Source organism: Hippichthys cyanospilos, chromosome 9 (genome assembly GCF_059441005.1).
Source record: "Hippichthys cyanospilos isolate Australia breed blue-spotted pipefish chromosome 9, RoL_Hcya_1.0, whole genome shotgun sequence".
Taxonomy (NCBI): Eukaryota; Metazoa; Chordata; class Actinopteri; order Syngnathiformes; family Syngnathidae; genus Hippichthys; species Hippichthys cyanospilos.
The window spans coordinates 6,089,274-6,110,189 of record NC_142377.1 but is presented as its reverse complement, the minus strand read 5'-3'; the positions used below and the strand labels follow the sequence as shown (position 1 = coordinate 6,110,189).

Below are 20,916 nucleotides of genomic sequence, written 5' to 3'. Positions count from 1 at the left end.
GTTGTCAATGCATCACGTAAACAGCACCTTGTGTGACATGTAGAATACTCGTTGAACAGTGACTTTGCAATTAACACAATATTGGCAGGAGATAAAGTCTTGGCAAATTTTCAGCTTTAGAGGTACTGCCTGTATGCTTGCCAGCTACCAGGTGGTGTTATAAACCCTTATGGCCCTTTAATTAACAAGGAAAAATGATCTTCCCTCTGGAACGGCATTTCCATTTGCAACTGCAGGCCTCTCGAACACTGGTTCAGGAGTGTAAAGATAAGCCAACATCACTCGTGGTGAGAGAGACGAACGCAGCCGCCACCTCACAGCAGCAGCAACAAAAGCCACCTCTGCCAGAACCAACGCCACAACCACCACAGCAGCAAAGTACGCCATTGCAACCCAGGAAGACTTTAGAGCAACCTAAAGCAGACTCAGTGCCACAAAGTCAAGCACAAGGTAAAGAACAATTGAATCCATTTTCAAGTTGGAAGCTTTCCGTGCTAATTAACTAAGAGTTGATCATAATAGAATGGTATCATACACAAGGGTGGCACAGTGGTTTAGCACGTCCTCTTCACATGCAGAGGTCGTGGGCTCACTTAGGGCTCTGGCCTTCCTGTGTGGACTTTTATTGTTTTCTCACTGCCCACGTTTTGTATTCTCCAAGCACTCTGGTTTCTTAGCACTTCCCTAAAACAAGCATGGTTTCCTCCCACATTCTCTCGGGGGGTAGGTTCCTTGGACACTCTAAATTAGTGGTTCTTAACTTGGGTTCAATCGAACCCTAGGGGATCTGTGATTTGGTCTAAAGGATTCGGTGGCGACTCGGCTGTGGAGGTCAACGCACACCCGACTTGTGGTGTCAATGACTGCAGATGATGTTACATTGCTTGGTCAATCAATGCTGTGGGAAATTTAGTGCCCTCTGTAGAAAAGTTGTGACTTACGTGGTAGTGTTCCTGTTATTTCTTTGTGAATATTTTAACCCATACTATTTCCAGCTAAAAAAAGAAAGTGACTGGCTCTAAAATTTTTAATACCATTTTCTACAACATATCTTCACAAGCAAGTCTTGTCGAGGATTCTGGACATAAAAATGAAGGAAAGAAACAGACTTTGCTGTGAAAATGCGCAACCGGAAAGGCACGGCAGCGCAGAGATGGATAACCATTCGTATTTACAATCACACTAAGGACTGAGTGTTTGGAAAATGCTTTCAAAAGATGTAGGAATTTTGACACTTAAAAATAAAACACTTAAAATGAGGCGGTGGGTGAGTTGTTAGCACGTCGGCCTCACAGTTAAGGGACCCGAGGTTCTATCGAAGCTGGCTCCAGCCTTCCTGTGTGGCTTTTGTATGTTCTCCCCGAGCCCGCATGGGTTCTCTCCTGGCACTCTGGATTCTTCCCACTCTCCAAAAAACATACGTGGCATCACTAAAATTATTTATTGGGTGCATGAATGAGTTTGTCCCAGTGTGCCCTGCGATTGGCTGCCAAGCAGTCCAGGGTGTACCCCGCCTACTGCCACTGCCGAAGCCAGCTAGGATAGGCACCAGCAAGCCCGCGACCCTAATGAGGATAAGCAGCTCTACAAAATGGATTGATAAGCAGCTCTAGCAGATGGATGGATGGATGGATGGATGGATGGATGGATGGATGGATGGATGGATGGAGGAATGTATGGATGGAGAAATGGATGGATGAAGGAATGGATGGATGGATGGGTTGCTTAAAAGGAATCTTTCCTTTTATATTATATAAACTTTTATGTTATATCATCCAATCTTAATGTAGAAAGGAACACAAACAAGTGAAGTGATATGTGTGTTTTTGTTAAGTTTACTTTTTTTCTGCAAACAATAATTTGATCACATTTCCTGTAGAAGACTTTAATGGACAGTATATAAATATATAAAAAAAATCATGGCAGCAATGTCATGTTTTCTCAGAAAATTCTGACTATTCTCAGAATTTAGATTTTTATTCATGAAATTCTCGGTTACAAGTAATTGTTTTTGACTTTATTCTTGGATTTCTTGCTTCTTATTCATGAAACGTGTCAGTCAGTATTCTGACTCTATTCTCATGATTCTCTTTTTAGTCAGAATTCTTCCTTTATTGTCATATCTGACTACTCTCAAAATTCCACCTCAAGTCAGAATTGTAACCATATTCTCAGAATTTCAAAGTGAGAACTCGGAGCATGAAGTCAGAGTTCTGGGGTCGGCATGTCTCATTGGTCGAGACAAAGCGACTATCGGTGTTTGAAATCAGACTTTTGTTACCATGTCGAAGTGTCCTTGAACAGGCCACTGAGCAGTTACTCCTGACACTGCATCATCTGTAGGCAAATGCTGTCAGTGTAAATTCCTTCCAATACCTAAAGTAGAAAAGTGCTATACAGAAAGTGAAAGACCAACTACCGAATCATCATCATAAGAGTCAAGAATTTGTTACGCGGTGTACCTATTTTGAAGGCAAGAGAGGACCCATTCAAACAACTTTAATTGAACTGAACATTGATAACATCTGGCATGTAATTTCCAACGTTTTTCATGCAAACATTGCTTTATACAAGAATTCTGTAAAGTTGATGCAATAACTTCGTATTTTCATCAACTACTTTGTGTCCAGGTTTTAACCAGGCCTTGTAATGTGTGGAGTCTTCAGATGCAGCCCAACAAGTTTTATCCTTTTTAACAAAGCTTTTGTTGCATCATTTCCCATTCAGGAGGGGGGGCAACCAAGAGGCCAGCGCCTGCACCTGGGAGCTCGCCTCCGCCCATGACCTCGACAAACGACAGCCAGGCGCCCGGCGTGACGGCTGTCGCTTCGCACAATGGTGAAAGCAAGCTTCCGCAGGCCATCGTCAAGCCGCAGGTCCTCACGCACGTCATCGAGGGCTTTGTCATCCAGGAGGGCGCTGAGCCCTTCCCAGTGTGTGTAAGTGGCACCCTCTCGGCGGCAGCCACATTCGATTAGACAAGCCCCGAGCTGTCATGCTCTCTGTCGCCTGCGAGGAGGCTGTCAGCTGGCAAACACGAATCCTCTTTATTGCTCCGTGACAGCTCGCAGCTTTTCTGCAACTCTGGCTTTAATTATCTAAAAAGAATACATGATGTGATGAGCATCTTTCCTTCATCAAACTTAAGTTTCTTGGAATCTTTTAAAAGTTGAACTGCCCCTTAAGTTAAACAAAACGTTTAATGCATGCTCATGGATCTAATGAAGTGCTTCAATGGCAAGAATTTGGTTTCCTCCGCAGCTAAAAAATGTGTATTGCATTATTATTCTTTGCGCCAAACACATACCATTTGGGCTAACGATATCCAAAAAGTGACAACAGTAGTTACACAGTCAACCCTCGTTTATTTACCTTCCAAAAGTAACTTGTGGCTGAAGTCGGGGCGACGCAGAGGGTCGAAGCTGCCCCTGGGATTACGGTCCTAGCCCGTAGCTGAACAAGCTTGACAACGGGGTAGCAGGATTTACACTCAGCATTCCAATTTAGTACAACAGCACTCCTTGTAACATCTGCCCAACGCTCTTTTCGCCTCCTGCCCGGCGCGTCTTGTGCACACCTCTTTCACTCATTGGTCGATGTCACGCCAGGAGCCAATCACGCTCCTTGTAGGAGCCCCCTTGGCATGTGCTGTGAGTCAATTCGTCTCTGGTATGCAGGGAAGCCACAGAATTCTTTAGGACTGCAAAATAGCTTTTATTTTCTGTGTGTTACTTTTGAATGCGAAGCACTGTGGGCACGAAAGATGAACATCAAGTGGTGAGGGTTCACTGTACCTCACTTATATTACACATTGATCAGCAATATAAGAAAACAAACTCTATATGAGCAATCAATTGGTGACAGAGGCAAGGACAACTCTGTCAATTTTAGATCATGCAAATTTCCTGTGTGTGACCACTTATCAGACATCCACGCACAGTGTGTTCATCAAAAATGAAGTTGTCTACTTTTCATTTTGTTATAGCTTTTTTTTTTACATCCGTGTCAACAGGTGGAGCGTCTCCCCATCCTTATCAACAGCCCCAAAAAATTGGACAGTCAACTGTCCTCCGACCCGGACAAAACTCCCGTCAGCAATGCGGCAAACTCCGACTCCGAGCCCGAGGACTTGAATCTAACTGGTGAGGCACAAAACACTGAGATTTAACCAATTGTTTGTTATAAAATAATAATGATAAAATAAACTTTTCTGTTTCAACAGAAAAGGATCAAGAGCCCAAGCTGACGTGTGAATATTGTGGCTGGGTGGACTTTGCCTACACGTTCAAGGGTTCGAAGCGTTTCTGTTCCATGGTTTGTGCCAAGAGGCAAGTCAAATTTAACTATTTGAACTCTATGTTAAACAGCGTAATTTTTCGACGCATTATGTTTTATGTTTGAGACATTCTCTCCATTGATCAAATATGATTTATTTTTCAAAACGATGCACAAATCTGCGCTGTTTACTAATACAAATGATCTGAAATATGTCTGCGTAGGTACAATGTGGGCTGCTCAAAGCGCATGGGACTGTTCCGTGTGGAGAAAACGAAACCAGCAAACCGCTGGCGTAGAAGAAGTCAGGGCCGCTCAAGTATCGAAGCAAAGAAGCGGGTATGCGCAACTCACTTAAGCTACTGTTGCTTTTTGAATGTAATGCACTGTATCGTGCCCGCAAAGTGTCCTCATAAAAGGTCTCGGACACAATTGTAACCAATTGACGTTTGAACACAAATAGTAAGACATTTCGACAAGCGATATAACAACACAACAGAAATGACTGTATTTTCCTGAGTCAGTTAGTTGTGAAAGTACTGTTTTTTTTTTTTTTTGTCTGTACTATACTGCCCCTGGAACGGAATAACGGTATTTCCATTCATTCATATAGAAAATATCCCCGTCGCCACAGCAGCCTCAGGGCGGCTCGTTGTCGTCGCCGCATCCCTCCCAGCCAAGCCAGGAGGAGTCCAGCCCATGTTCGGAGATGTCCAGCTATGAGGAGCCGCCTTCGCCGCTGTCGGCAGCCAGCTCGGGACCTCCGGCACCCCCCGTCCCGCCGCCGGCCCCGGTCCCCGTCCAGCGGCAGCCAAGCAGGGGGTCGTCGGAGCCCGAGGCACTCTCCGGCAGAGACGCCTCGGCAGCTTTATGTCAGCCTTTCTTACCCAACGACCCCACCAAGTGGAATGTGGAGGAAGTGTATCAGTTCATCTGTTCGTTACCAGGTCAGAAAAAAAACAAGTTGATATCGTGTGTATATATTGTGAATATATGACCCCAGCCGCATTTGAGTTTGTGATTTAAGAGCGGCTCCAACACTTGTCACTCTTGTAATTGATCTCGTGAGATTATTAAGGGCGTATGTTAGGAAGTGTTATACTATTTGATCTGTACGCATGTTTAAGCAGTGGAACGTTGCAAGACAAACAATGTTTTGTCATCCACACAGGCTGTCAGGAGATAGCAGATGAGTTCCGCTCCCAAGAGATCGACGGCCAAGCTTTGCTCCTGTTGAAGGAGGATCACCTGATGAGCACTATGAACATCAAACTGGGTCCGGCGCTCAAGATCTTTGCACGCATCAACATGCTCAAAGACTCGTAGCGACAGTTGCGTATGTCTGTGACTTGACTATGACCTCACCATCTCTTCTTCACTAACTCCTGCACTTGATGGCGGAATCCCCAGTTGACCCAATAACAGTGTTTCCCAGCGGCAAACTCGTTCGTCGTATCGTTGTCCACAAGGAGAACCGACTGAGATTAGAAGTCTTTTCAAGTTCATCAATAGTTTTTTCTTGTGGATTCATGTGTAGTTCATCTCCATAAACTTGAATATTGGAAGTTTGTTAGTATGACTAGTTCAATAAAAATGTAATAGACATTTAGAAACATTTTGATTGGGTGTAATCCTGAAACGATTAATTTTTTTGGCTGTAATCAAAATGTCAAAAAAAGAAATCATGAAATGTTTCACTCAAGTGAAACTATTTTACATCAAGTTCTCACTCACTTTGAACTACAAAAAAGCTGTCCACGATATTCCAATTTATTGAGATGCACCTAGACGTGGTTTACTGAAGAATCATGAAGGGCTGGGAGTCAATGTAGCACTGCCATGAAGATTTTGTGTATTTTTTTTTTTTTAAATAAAATTTTATATGGCACGATCTTGAAGTTTTATCAGCCTAGGAAATGGCAAAACAAGCAAATTTGTGTCTGGGAACAGAAGATTGTATTAATGATCATCAGGAATGTTGCTGCCAAGTGTTTCTGTACAGTTATGACTCTTTATTTGACTAACATGGCACTTAACGTCTTCGTGTTGCCTTCACCTTAAACTGGAGTTGTCACATTTTGTGTAAATGGCATCTAGATCGACTGACAGTTAACGTAAGCTTGTTCTTTAAATACAGATTTTATGTTAATATTTTTTGAAATATGCAAATGTATATAAAAAAAAACACACACACATTGGACTTTTTTCCATTTGTCTTTTTAAATTATGCCATTTGTGTGTGTTTAGTGGCCGTAGAGGACTGTTCTTGGCCAAGCTTTTGTTAAATGTTTGTGTTTAATGGCACTGTTTGGTACGCAACTTTTTGCAGTTCTAAAAGATTTCCCCTGAACTTTTGTCGTTTTTAATTGGTGCGATGTACATGTGGTGTTTTCTTCGGAGAAGCCCTGAGGTGAAATGATGTTCGGTCTTGGATGTTATGTATGGACGCTGTTGCAGAAAGAAACTTTTGTCTTCCAAAGGGGGGCGCTACTTTTTCGAGTGACCTGGCCTGTGGTTAGGAAAGGAAGTTAGAAAGAGAAAAATCATGTTCCTCGGCATAATGCTAATTGTTGTTTCCCTAACAATTATCCACTACAGATGTATATGTAGAGGGGAAATTCCACAGGAAATGGTGAGCTGAACCTTGAAAATGAACTTTTATTGATGAGCGAGCTCTTAAATTATGCCTAATCCGTGTATTGGTTGGGTATTTTTCCACATAGAAACGAATCAAAGCTTTTAGTAATTTTTCTGTGTCAAGCAAAAAGGAAAGCAAATAATTATCCACCTGTAATAATAGACTTTATTATTTGCACACTGTAAAAAAAAAAAAGACTGGGACATGTGACGATGACCAAGTAAAGGGGTGTTACGATTTAAAAACACTGCATAAGATTTTGGGCCACTAACTACGATGATGTGCTGAGGTTTTAATCTGTTGTGGTAGGCAAGAAATTAAGGTAAAGTGCATGTTATCGGATGTGAGTGTTATATTTATAGACAAGACAAGAGAAAACGTGATCCAAGGAGTGAGAAATGTGTTTTTATTGGTTATGACAGAGGTATAGTCCAGAAAAAATTGATCGGTCAAATGTATTCCCAAAAGTGGTGTTAAGCAGCAAACTCATATCAATGTTGCAATCAATGATGAGGATGAAGATTTGAGGGTGGAGCACAGATAGCCAATCAGAAGTGGCTGAAGCTAAACGTAGGCCAAGAAGGTACCCTGACAGAGTAAGGAGAAGGCTACTCTACCGTTGTGAACATGTTTCATTGGATTCATCTGATGAAGAAACAGATCAACTCCAAATGAACATAGATTACTGCAGCAGAGTAAGATGTAACATTTCTAACTTTCACTGAAGCCTTAAGATCAGAAAATTCTAAAGAATGGGTCAGTGCTATAGATGAAGAAATGCAATCGCTAAAAGAAAATAACACATTTACCTTAACCGACTTAACAGAGTGAAAGAAAGCAGTGGGGTCTAGATGGCTTTATGCGCGAAAGAAAAACAGTGATGACAAACCCTGTTAGTGAATTGAAGTTAATGAAGTTTGCTGGATTTTTTTCGTTTTGGAGGGTGATGTTTGGTAAAGAAAAAAGTAACGGGAAAAAAAGTAACCTTGACACGGAGAGGGCACCCAACCCTTACGAGATTCATCCGTTCAGTGGTTGGGATCGTAACGCAAATTCGCCGTATGTCGGGCAATCCAAACCTATGATTATTAGCTAATGTGTGTAAAACCCCTGGTAAAATTGTATATACATATTCAAATTTTGTATCTAAATAGTATAGTAAGTGCTACTTATATATTATATACATGCATACATTTAAATAACATCATAGATAAAAAAAATATATACAAAGCATTTATTTACATTTGAGTGACGCTTGTTATGGCCATATTCCCTAGTAAGAGTAGCCTAGACTAGGCTAGCTTAGCTTTCTTTGTATTTCTTGATTATCTCCAGCTTCGTTTCCATCAAAAATTTAGATGGAAATTTAGAATTTAGATTCTAAATTATCTTCTTACTTCTGTCTTTAACATCACGAGCAATCTTGGGACTCACGGATAACCAATTCAAGTTTGAATTAAGCTCTGAAATGCATAATAAATACAATATTGAAAGCACTCACAAGATCACAAGATCTTTAGGCAGCCATCTTTGTGACTCTGCGGCGGCCAATAGCAGACCAGCATCTTTGTGACCCCATCACGCTGACCAAAAGTACACCAGTATATTAGGGAGTCGAGACACCGACCAATGGCAGAGCAGCATTGTGACGCGATGTAGCGGAGGCAGTTTGACACCAACAGAAAATAAGAACAATTATCTAAAAATGCCTCTAGAACCCAACCCACAACCAAACCCACAGGTCATAACAGTTGTTGACGTTAATAGTAAAGTGGGATAAATACCTCAAAGAGAGGACGAAAAAACTCAGTATTCCACATCGTAACGTGGAAAAAAACGCCTTAACCCGGGAGTCCACTGTATGATCAAGGCTGTCCAGTGAATGCCGCTGTTAACAAAGCGTTCAACCCGTATAAAATACGTGAAAATAATGTATAATGAATAATTAACTCAAATATCAATATCTAAAGAGGTGCTTACTTGTTTGGACTTTGCAATGCACATACTGTATATACAGACATGAGGAGCATGAACCCTCATGTTGAGCTCAGATAAGCAGGGCCTCTAATTGCTAAGAGGCTTAGCCTCAATGCTAATGTGTGTTATTTTTTTTTTCTCTTTCAAAAATACATTTTGATAACGACATTGGTTTTTCCAAAAAGTTGCCTGACGCAGACCAAGGATGCATGCATCAACATCATCGAGGCATAAATGGACAAAATAATGCTGACACGAGACTTGTGGAATGCTTTTGTCATTGTATCATTTAATATCATGAATATAATATTGCTTTTTGAAATTTTGGAAACAGTATCACATTTTCATTGACAAACCCAAACTCTGACCATAAACATGGGCAAAGCTTTGATTGCTGGTCCATTTTTTTTTTTTCCTTCAATGTTTTGGTTTCTTGACATTTTCTATGCGTCTCTGACAGGCCTGGATCAATCGACATGCTCGTCTTATACAGCGCCAAACCCATCGCGGTACCTACATTAAACAAGGGCAGTCGCAAACAGGCCAAGAAGTAGACGTGACCTTTCTAGCTGACCTTTTTGTCAAGACGGGAGCGGTGCTCAAAGTCCTGTTTAGCTGGCCATGTTGGACAGGTTTACCTTTTGCGTGTATAGGTAGCGTGAGGGAGGGGGTGCGGCGGGCGTACGCGGCGAGATCTAAATGTCAAGAGTGGATTTGTTTCATCTACCTCTTCCCCGCTTTAACTCGCACTGGCCCGCTCGCTCGCTCGCCAACTCACAGCTTGGTGTCCGGGAACTTGAACGGTGGGGCAAGCTACACAAGGAGAACACCAAATGTTAACAGATCCAAAAAGACCACGTGCCGTGTGTCACCTGCGTCACGCCTGCACAACTTGCTGCGTATAGCCGCCGCTGTTGGAGTCATGCTCGACTGGCGATATCGACATGAAAAATTGAACTCAAAATAAGAGCGATGAATTTGCAAAAATAAATACATGGGCATGCATTGCTTGCACGCTGATGTTCAGACCGATGATTTCCGACAAAAATGATCCACTTAAAGACCTTGTTAGGCGATTTCAAACGTGTTTTCTAAACGCATGTTTGGAGTTGCTGAAAACCTGCAAAGACAGAACTATGTCATCTGCAATTGAGGAAATAAAGCACCAAACCTTTTTTCACCATTTCAGCTTTTCGAATTTGAATTGTGGGAAGGCCAGGCTACAACTGCCCCTTACCTACTATATAAGAATTTGAAAGCCTTTTTGCAATAGAGGTAATGACAATAGCAGGTTACATGGTTATTATTACAAGGCCCAAGGCCAAGTCAGTTAGCTTACAAGCCAGCTGGTTGTGAGCGCCTCTCGTCACCGAGTGGAAAGCCCGGCAACGACAGGGTGGAATATTGATCGGTGTTACAGTCAGAAGTTTGGAAACTTGTGATCATGGCTTGTGAGTATGCATATCACCAAAATGTGCAATAAGTTAATACTTTCGTGTGGAATTGAATGATCAGCCAGATGCAATCGTAAATGCACATTCAATTAAAATTATGTCGATTTATAATACAACATAAACAGTATTCAACACGAACGACACATTTTTTTAATGTGAAAAACAATGCTTTAAAGTTGAGATTAATGAGTTTTAGCCCAGGTAGTAGCAACGGCTTCAGTTCAGGCCCAGCTGTAGTGCTGCCTAAACAAGCCATTTGGTAGAAACCAAATCAAAGTAGGGAACCATTTAGAGCATTTTAATCTTTCTTTGTTTATTCTGGTATCTTTCAGTTGTGATGTCACATAACCAAAAGCCAAAGAAAAAGCAAAGATCATGTGTTCAAACCTTAGATACTCACTGAGCTGAGGTTCCACATCAAGGAATAACTTTTGCATAACAATTTTGGTCGATCTACGAGGATACGCTGTAGAGACATTTTTTCAATACTCCACAGCCACCAACAGAGGGCACAGTTAATCCGGGCCCAACTAAATTTGCTGCTTTAACAGGCTAAGGTTGTGTAGAGCTCAAAACCCAAAGTGAGAAAGAAAAGGTTTGTAAAAGACCATATTGAAGAACCAAGTATTGAATCATAGTTCAGCCTAAGCCAGCAATTTAGAGAGTGAATTGAAGGAGGAACCTTTTCGATCAGTGGTTCTCAAAGTTGGGTCGTGGCCTGACTGCAGGGGCTCTTGTGAAAGAATTTGCGTTATTAACTCATTCACTGCGAGCCCAGTGAAAATGGATCTTTTACGTCGTAGCCATCATTGGCATTGAAAGGGTTAAATACCTAAACCAGTTGATTACCTTAGTACATAACTCATTCGATCCCAAAGACATATTTTTTACATTGTTCAAGTCCTGACATTCACTCCCAGGTACTTATTTTTTTTCCAGATTTATGGCTAAAAAAAGCATCTAAAAACAGCTGGTATGAAATTAATACAGCCATCAATTACTCAAGTTAATTACTAACTTTAGCACCTGAGGTTGAACTTTATTCATTTAGTACCAGCTCTTTTTAGGCCCCCCTCCTACCCAACAAGAAAAAAAAAAAGTCTGGATCCTTTAAAAAAAGAAAAGAACGTAAAAATACGTCTTTGGCATTGAATGAGTGAATAAAAAAATATATATATTTTTTAAATTTTATATTAAATTTGGAAAGTATTCATGACTTCAGTAAAGCAATCAATTCAACCAGTTTAATGTTTAATCATTTTAAAATTGATCAAATAGACCAATGTAATCTACGTCATCACCAAAAAGCTTGATTATTTAGTCACTAAATAAGATGATGATTCTTTTTGTTTTGTTTTGTATTTCCTCAAACATTTGCTATAGGCTCCTTGGGAAAATGGGCTTTGTAAAAAGGGTACCTGACTCCAAAAGGTTTGAGAACCCCTGTTTTAGACCATCTTCGATGTGGTGACATCAAAAAAGAAAATGAAGAAAACAAAGCGAGTGAATCCAATACATGCTCACAAGCAAAAATTTTGGACATAAGTATCTTGAATTTTCTTTGCTCTTTGACTTTCAAAGTTCCGCTGTGGAGGTATAATGAATGTGTGTACCCTGGGAGCCGTATTTGGGTTCAGGTTAGGTTTGAATACAAAGAGGGCTAGCTCTAAGCTTCAGGGTTAAATAAACAGCTTGACTTTACCCATTCTTTCTTTGCAGGCAAACAAGCAGGTTGCCGTGGTGACACACGAGACGGGAGTAGATGCGTGGCGTCATGATAGCTGGATGAAGGTGGGATGTTGACAACTGACTGGTGACGTTCAAACCGAGGTGATGAATGTACGGATGGGACGGGAGACGCTACACACGCACGCACACACATAGACTGGCCCGGTCTTGGCAAATGTGCCAAAACGCATGACGAAGCACTGCTATCATGCATCACCATTGGAAGCTAACAGTCAGAACACGTTGGTCAGAATGCTGCCGTTACCTCGATGCCACACAAAACGATGCACGGGTCACATCTTTAACAGTCTGCCAACACACACGCGGACGGTGCTGACGCCACAACAACAACCTCGAGACAAACAAAATGTATGCACGTGTCATGCTTTCATAACAAATCATTTGTTTATCACCACAAAACTAGAACAAAAATTACATTTGGTTTCTTTTTAAACCCAACGTGACACACTTGCCGTGCGAGACGTTTAAGCGTGATAATGAGATGCTAAGTTGGGGGAAAACACATGCTCGGGCACTCTTCTTCTTTTTTTTTTTTTTTTTTTTTAAAGCAGTCAAATGTAATTGGGGCATGTTTGGATTTCATTTACAAAAATTGTCTCCGATGATGTCATAGCCGGCCTCGGCCTATCAAAAAAGTATCACAAAAAGACGCGCCGGCTGACATATTCAAAGGGATAGTGCCATGTGTCAACACAGTGGTTTTTTTTTGTTTGTTTGTTTTATCTATCGGTGCTACCGTGACGCTGAGAGGCACAGGGCAGTTACAAGGCCAGAGCAGAGACCCTCAACAACTCCCCCCACCTCCTCAGTCTCTCAGTCAAGTGTGTTGGAGAAGCAGCGTGCAGTCATTGCGTGGTGTTCACAGAGGGCCATGACATGACATCGGGCTGCCGACCTCCTCAAAGTGCAGCAAAGGTGTGTTAGTGACCCATCCAGCGTGGTTTTTTTTCTTTCTTTTTTTTTGGTACAAATGCATAGAAACCAACAACAAAAACAAAACTTCTCATTGGTTTGGCATCCTGTCCCTCCTCACAGTCTCACAGTGGTAGATGCCTGGTAAGACAAGAGAGGCTACACACGCACAAAGAAAAAAAAAAAAAAAAAGTCCAAAATTGAAAAAGAAAAATTCCTTTTTGGATCTAATGTACAAATAAACAACCTCTGGGAGCTACTGAGGGGTTGAAAATGCAAGGGAAAAAAAAAAAAAAACGAGCCCGGTCCAGAGGAAGAATCCTCAGCTGCAATCGGAGCGAGGGCAGGGATCCTTGAAGGAAGTTGCTGGGCAAAAAGCAAAAAGGTGGAGGTGCAGGAGGAGGCAGCCCTGAGGGGTGGCTACACCGTCACAGTGAGAAGGCACGGGGCTCGAACTGTGCGTGGATTGCGAACCGGATGCAAGGGGGGGAGATAGGGAGGGCCGGGGATGTGGGAGCGGGATTTGGAGGAGGAAAGAGGAGGGGCCTCAGAATATGGTGGTCTCATACTTGGTGCTGACGGGCCGCCTGTTGGAGTCGCGCTGGTCCAAGAGCCAAGAAGTGCTGCCCAGGGAGTGCATGTCAGCGTCCATCTCCAGGGGGTCGATCTGCCGGGTGGAGGGGGAGGAGGAGGGAGAAGGTTTTGGGAAGGGGAGGGAAGTGGGAAGGGGTGAGAGGGATTGCGTGAGACGGGCGTCAGCGGAGGAGGCTCCCCCCACGGCCCGGCGATCGATCGGCGACCGATCGGTGGGCTCAATCCACCACAGAGATGATTGACGGGCCTCGCGGGCCGCCGCCGTGAGCCGGCACTCCCGAAACAATGATGCCGCGACTCAAGCAGGACGCAGACGGCAATTGTTCAGTGAGCGGTTAGCACTTCTGCCTCACACCTCTGAGCTTCTGGGCTTTGAATCTGCTGTGGGGGGGTTTGCATGTTCCCTTTGTTTGTCTCTCACGTTTTTATTGAACTGTGTGGACTAGCAAATTTTTACAACAGTTAAGTCCATCTGTCAGCCAGCATATATGAAGCCTTTTTGAACACAGCAGCATTTTGAAACAGTAATTCATACCTTCATCACATACTAGATAGATTACGCAAAAAAAAAATCAGCTGGCCCTCCCTGAAACGTGACGCAAAATGCTGTCACTCAACTCTTAACGGGAGTTTGTAAGTGGGAGCACATAATTTCTGCTCTGGCCTCCAATTATTGGTTACCTGAGCACAGGGCTCAGGCGGTAGAGCAGCTCTTCTGGTTGGGTGTTTGAATCTCACTGTAAGTTGTGTCCTTGGGCAAGAACCTTCACCGTATAGGCATAAAATAGCAGCCATGCTTCAGAAAAGTGCTATATATTGATGCATTGTCATTACTCCAGAGTTCTCTTAAAGATTCTGCCAGTTGTTTTCACATATTTGGAGGGAATGCTCTCACTCTACCTGAACTCTCTGAGCTGCCGCATCCCAACATGACTGTTGACTGATGGTAAGCACTAGAGAAAATGGGTGGATGATTATGAGCAATTCTTACAATAAGGTATTTGCTCTGTGGGCAACATACAGCCTGCGGGCCATCCACGGCCCACCAGAGAATTAATTCCAGCCCACCAAAAACAAATAAAGCCTCAGAAAAAAAAAAAAAAAAAACGATTAGCACACAAATTACTACTTTGTTTGCATGAATTTAGTGTGGTCGTTGATTTACTGAAAAATACCTTTAGATTGAACTTGTTCCGTCTCAGGGAGAACTGTAACCCTAGTACTTGACAAATGTACAAAATTGTCACCACAACAACAGTAACAACAAAATGGATTGATAGCTAATATCTTCCTTGAGAGAAGCTTTTTATTTATTTAATTTTTTTTGGTGGGGGGGGACGTATTGTTTTGGCAGAACTCTTCTTGATTTCAGGGAATCCTGCAATGAGCACAAACCCGACCCACAATGCGATTTATGGCCAAAAAAGACGCTGACCACACATCCCAATAGTTACACTCATTCACCTTCAGTTAAACATGAAAGAAACCATCCACCCCCCAAAAAAGGGAGCGTTTTCATTCACCTAAACTGCGACACTTGCGCTCATAGCGTCCACGTGGAAAGATGAGGATGGCGGGTGCGAGAGGGAGATGGAATCTGCGGTGATGGGAAGGGAAGAAGGTGAAGGTGGCGGCGGGAAAAAGGCGGCATGTGCGGGTGTGCGATAGCAGGCGTTGGGTGAGTAGATGCAAGGAAAGAGAAGGACCTGGACTCCGGGGCTAACGGAGTGCAACGGGAGGAAGGTAGGACGGTGGGTGGTGCACGTGTGACAGTGACAGCAGCGGCATTCGAGCGCGGGGGCACCCTGGGGGCAGCGGCAGCACCAAGAAGACAAGAAGACAAGGACATGTTAAAAGACAGACAGGAGCATTGTGACCGTGTGACATGCTTCCCGAACTGTGTGAGGACTAGTGGATCAGAAAGTTCAAGTTAAGTAGAATAAGGAACAGATTCAGGGAATGTTGTGGTAGTCGCCAGGCGGCGTAAAGCAGAGTACACACATTTTCGGACTATTTGCAAAAACGTGGGACACGAGCGCTAAATGGTGAAAGGTGACAAAGCTGGCTTTAATTGCAAGCGGAACGTTGGAGGATTTTGTAAATATTCAGAACAAAATGAGGCCTCGAGCTGTTTGTTCCCAGCTGAAGGTTGCTGTCAACATAAAACAAAGACAATTACACATTTTGTATTTGAAAGAACTACATAGTATCTGCTAGCAGAAAATGGGAAACACCATTAGCAAGCAAGAAAATTAGCAGCATAAATGAGACTGTTAGGCTATTATCCTTTATGCAACTGATATCTAAACCTAAACGGCGCAGCTGGTCACACATACGGACAATACGATACAATAGTCACTTCACGGGCATATATTTTTCATCCTCAGTGGATAAATACTAATATTACTGCCACACTTGTACTGCCTCCAGGGTTGCACACCTCAAGGGTGAATATTTTGTTTTGAAGTATTTTACGTTTTTTTTAGTCATTTTAATTACCTAAAGTTTTTATAAAGCACAACGTTAAAGAGCTCTATGTTTCTCATAACAAAGAGTTTGGGAGGGGTGAGGCTGAAATGAATACATACAACATTTTCATTCATTTCATAAAGTCGGGAAAAAGAAACGAGGCAGACTTAGTTCTGATAAGATTTTTTTGAGGTGGCACATTTTTCTCCTTGACATTTTTATTGTGGTGGCCTTTTTTTTTTTACTACTGATTTATGAGAGCCGTAAGTCAAATAATCAGCACAACAAACAGCTCCTTGATATTTGTCCTGCAACAACATGATCTTCCTGATGACTCTCAATTCTCTTTATGGTCACAATCATAGAGTCTGTATATCAACATTTCTTGGCCGTTGTGGATGTTTAACAGGTTTAAACCCTTGTGCAGTCTTTTGGCCAATCTGTTGATCTTTAAATCAAAGGCATTTTACATCAAAGTGAAAGCATGGAAAGAAGAAACTAGGGAGCTGAAATTTCACCCAAATGGTGACTTTATGTCAAAGCTTGAAATGGCATGACCAATTTAGTTATCACACTTCCAGGAAAGTGCTATGCCTTAGCTAAAATACTGTGAGTGGAATGTGGAAGGATTTGTCCCAAAAAATGGACACAATACTGCACAAGGGTTAGTGATTACAAGCTACAAAATATGTTTTTTCAAAGACATTTGATATATCTGATCACAACAGAAGTAAAATCTGTATGTGTGTTGTGTGTACCCCGCTTTACTTCAGAGTTTTTATAATGGAATGCGTTACAAACATGGGGCCTTGCGTCCCTTGGCGGCCTCTGTACATGACTTCGTGTGTGGTCATGCAGAACCGAACCAAAACAGATCCAAAATGCTTGTAATTCACCTTTTTTTTTTTGTCAAGGAGACACATTATGTGTTAGGTTTACAATTCAACATCATTCCTATGTGTATAAATGAGACATGTCTGATTTTAGAGCCCTCTGAAATCAGTCTCCTTTTTTTTTGGTGTCTGTTTAATTTCGTCCCATCTGAGCGCAGTTTGCGGGTTAAAATAAGGCAAGTTTCCTCTTTTTGGGGAAGTCACGACCCGGTGTGAAAAGGAAAAAGCTAATGTCCACTAAAAACTGTAAAAGCATGGATTGTATTTTCATTATTAGAGGCAACTCTTCATCATCAACCCGATGAATTACATAACCTAGCCAATGAGTGTGTGGATTCAAGCTTACGCAGCGTGTATCACCAAAACAAAATATGCTGCATTATGTAGTTTACAAATGTGTATCACGGAGACAGACAAAACATGGATTGGCTTCTCACTCCTTGAGGCAGCACTCCATCTCTGAGCCACCAAATTATTTTTGAGAATCTGAGTATGACACAAATAAGCGCCCCTCTGCAACAAATCAAGCACGTCCCCTAATGGTTAACACTTATCTGTGCATTCCACACCAGTGCAGCTCCTCTTATCTTTTGGCTTTGACATGTCGGTATAGTCAGATTTCAGATCATTTTGATTCATTTTCAGAACTAGGCAGCTAATGACAAGTTTGCTTTTTTGTAATTTCACACTTGAAGGGTGGGCAAACACTCTGGAGTCCCTACCATTTGTACACAAGCTATTACAAAGTCTATTTTCCATAATATGTCCCCTTTGGAACAATAAAAATGAGTTTAGGGAGGGGCAGCTCTTGGCGGGCCAAATTGCGGTGTCAACAGCGTGGGCAACAATTTGACAAACTCGACTATGACGCACGAGAACTCCGACAAACTCGGGCCTTCGTACCTCAGCCGTTAGGTAAACACAATATAAGAGCTTGAGAAACAAATGTTTGTGACTTTATGAATGGATGGATGCTAAGTCAATTAGTTAGCCGTAATCCTGTATGAGCTCCTATGTTCCTCCATTGAGTTACACTAGTGTTTCTACTCTATTGGTGGGCTGCTACTCACTGCTGATCTCCTCATGCTGCTCCACGCCTGCGACACGGGCCGACTGCTCTTGGTCTCGATGATCTCTGAGCCCAGGGACGAATGTGGGATGAAGTGTCTCTGCCTGGACTGCACGGTCATCTGGTAGGCCACCTCAAAGGCCTGGCCCAGAGTTAGGATGATCTCGTACGTCTGTGTCTGTGAGGAGACATGGGGGTTGAGGTTGCTTCGATCCTTTGTTGTGATTATTCATCCATTATCTTAACCCCCGCGAGCTATCCCTAGGCCAGCCGTCATTTTTGTGATTATTATAGGGCTAATAAGTCACCTTTTTGAGAAAAATCCCAAATTGCTTTTTCACACTAGAATAAAATGTAATAGCACATTTACTACAGCATGTGGCAGTGGCGCTCTCATTGTGAAAGCGCAAGAAGTATTAGCTTCCCTGTAGAGATATACTTACAGAAATCCAGCGGTGGATCCGTCAGGGCCAGCAAAGCCTTCTCTGCTAGCCTAACATAACCTGACATCATTATCATAACTATAACAAACAATTATAACAACTAACTATAATAAAAATCATCTTTATTTATTTTATTTTTAATAAAAATATATCATTTATATATAAAATTACTTTACATATTCCGTTCTTTTTGTGTCGTATTATATCCATTTGGGTACACTCCTTCCATTGTTGTTGTTTTAGGTTAGAGGTTTTACCCAATTAGAATTCAGCTAACATGTCGCTAGTCTGTATGAAATCTGCCTGCGGCTGGGCCATCACAATCATCAGTTGTGGGCTTCTGTGCAGTGTGTAAAAGACATATGTGAACGGGCCCATATAGTTAACAGAAGTTGCAATAGCAAATGGGGTCATAAGGTGACCATCTAGAAGCCTCACATAGAACGTGACGTGATTGGATGCTCACTGCAGGGAGGCGGTGCTATGTTGATCAATCGTGTTTAAAGTTAAACATTTGAAGTTGTTAAAATAAAGTTATTAAAAAAAAAACATGTTGCTTGACCAAGCTACACCATGTTGCTTGGCTGATTGGCATTAAAGGCGTAGCATACAGCGCAGACAGACCTGCAGGCATCTAGCAGAAAAATCAAAACTACTCGCTCTTTTTTTTAAACCCAAAATGGCTGAAGAAGAGCAATATGTAGATTGGACAGATGCGGCTTTCAGCATTGGCGTCCATGTCAATAGAAAAGTAATATTGGAAATAAAACGCACAAACTCTACAAGCAAGTCATTGAAGTCTTTCTGAGGAAAGAAAGAAGAATGGATTTTGTTTTGAAATAAGTGGGGGTGTCGAGCATTTGATTTATTCATTTTTAATGTTTCCGTAATTTAATTTTGTTCATATTCAAATAAAATGATGTTATTTTAAACTGTATTTTGTAATTTAGTGTTCAATCTTGTTAAGGCTTGCCTACTCTTGGTGGACTTCATAAAACTTTGTGGACATACTATTTGAAATTATTATTAATTATTCTAAGTTTTGGACACATCATGTATAATGATGAGTTTTAATTGCTGATGCAGGTTTATTGACGTTTAAGTTCTCTGCAAAATGGCCTGTGTAGTCCAGTAATGCGTATGTGTGCTTCTGAGGGGTATTTGTTCAAGTCGAATCACTGAAGAAATTGCAGAAATGCCAAAGACAAATGATACTTTCTCCTTCTGCGGGAGCCTAACAAAAATGACTCGAGGCATTACTGTAAAGAAAAAGAAAGTCTGCAATTTTAGCTGAAAGCATCCATATGAGAGGTTTTTATTGGCCGTTTTCACAGTTCTACGTGAACTCATCCTACTAGAAAATAGTATTTCAAATGATTGTACAGTGCACTGGATCCATGGGCATCAGTAAATTAAAAGAATGTTTTCTTGTTATTGCTGGTAGGATCATCACGGGAACGAAGTCTGGTAACTGACCAACACCAACCTTTTGTAATGCCACTCCAAATTTTCTCAGGGGCCCATTTCAAATTGGAACATGAATTTTGGTAGAAAATTTTATCATGAGAAGACCCACGAAATGTCTTAAGAGCCCATGCCTGACAAAACACAGCTCTGCCATTTTGATTTGGGTCATTTACAGAGGTCCTTCAAATGTAAATAACCATACATAATAGAAACACGTGTGACGCAAGATCGCCCCACAAAAATTAATTGAATGAAAACATTAACGGAGGTGATGCTACTGTATGCGGGTGGCAGCAAAGTTTGATGACTCATGATCAAACACTGCACTCTAAATAGCTCAAGCATGAGGTGAAATTAATTTGAGATTTGAAACTAATCAAGATGTTTCCACAGTTGAGCTTGTAAATGTCAAGCTTGTCGGGGAAATTGCTTCAATCAAGCTGTTCAACAGGACAATCAAAGGAAGGAAGGAAACTACCAGCTTCTTTCACAGTGGGCCCTCAAAAATAGTATTAATTAAAGTCACAAGATATAACCCTAACCCTAAGATATGCTTTTCTGTCCAGTATACGCGGTGGCAGTTTGACAAAATCTTTGTAAATTGCAGCTTTCAATCACCTCAATATTTTGAGAATGATAAATTGGCAGATTTTGGGGCGGTTTTTGGTCTACACATGATGGTCTTGTCTAGCAAATTTCCTGTTCCTTAGCGATATTATCTTAGAGGCTGAATTTTCCAAGGTTTCAAGTTTGCTAACACTTACCACCTCCACTGTGCTAAAGACATGACAAAAATGGTGGCCGCTCGTCAGGTCCTTGGTGATGTATGCAAACGTACACAGGTCATCTGGGTCCTGGGCAGCACAGGAGATGTTCCGGATCTCGTGCTCTGCGACAATGGTCTTACGGAAGAGACGGGAAGGAATCAATAAACTGAGGAGATGAGTGATTGGCTCTGTCACATTTTTTTCACGTT

The 20,916-nt window shown here is 41.9% G+C and overlaps 2 protein-coding genes and 1 long non-coding RNA gene across 9 annotated transcripts in view; 2 read left to right on the top strand and 1 right to left on the bottom strand.

Annotated features, from left to right (window-relative positions):
• The window catches only part of phc2b (polyhomeotic homolog 2b (Drosophila)), a 33,107-nt gene extending 26,482 nt beyond the window's left edge, over window positions 1–6,625 (top strand). For both annotated transcript variants that reach the window (XM_088424617.1, XM_088424616.1), the window contains exons 9-15: window positions 237–450; window positions 2,728–2,939; window positions 4,013–4,142; window positions 4,223–4,328; window positions 4,500–4,614; window positions 4,889–5,222; window positions 5,447–6,625. In XM_088424617.1, the coding sequence (XP_088280743.1) occupies window positions 237–450; window positions 2,728–2,939; window positions 4,013–4,142; window positions 4,223–4,328; window positions 4,500–4,614; window positions 4,889–5,222; window positions 5,447–5,601 (1,266 nt within the window). In that variant the 3' untranslated portion in view covers window positions 5,602–6,625. The remainder of the gene's footprint in view (window positions 1–236; window positions 451–2,727; window positions 2,940–4,012; window positions 4,143–4,222; window positions 4,329–4,499; window positions 4,615–4,888; window positions 5,223–5,446) is intronic.
• A 760-nt stretch (window positions 6,626–7,385) lies between these two features.
• LOC148418632 (uncharacterized) lies at window positions 7,386–20,886 on the top strand. The gene is made up of 4 exons (XR_015866597.1): window positions 7,386–7,608; window positions 12,064–12,174; window positions 12,850–13,008; window positions 20,783–20,886. It is a non-coding gene; the product is annotated as an uncharacterized LOC148418632 (long non-coding RNA).
• anks1ab (ankyrin repeat and sterile alpha motif domain containing 1Ab) overlaps window positions 9,160–20,916 on the bottom strand; it is a 51,156-nt gene continuing 39,399 nt past the window's right edge. For 3 of the 6 annotated variants that reach the window (XM_088423453.1, XM_088423454.1, XM_088423457.1), the window contains 4 exons: window positions 20,705–20,842; window positions 18,032–18,208; window positions 15,306–15,404; window positions 9,160–13,672 (listed from right to left, as the gene is read on the bottom strand). In XM_088423453.1, the coding sequence (XP_088279579.1) occupies window positions 13,553–13,672; window positions 15,306–15,404; window positions 18,032–18,208; window positions 20,705–20,842 (534 nt within the window). In that variant the 3' untranslated portion in view covers window positions 9,160–13,552. Of the gene's footprint in view, window positions 13,673–15,122; window positions 15,405–18,031; window positions 18,209–20,704; window positions 20,843–20,916 lie in introns of all 6 variants that reach the window. The other 3 variants (XM_088423455.1, XM_088423452.1, XM_088423456.1) reach the window with 3 other exon arrangements.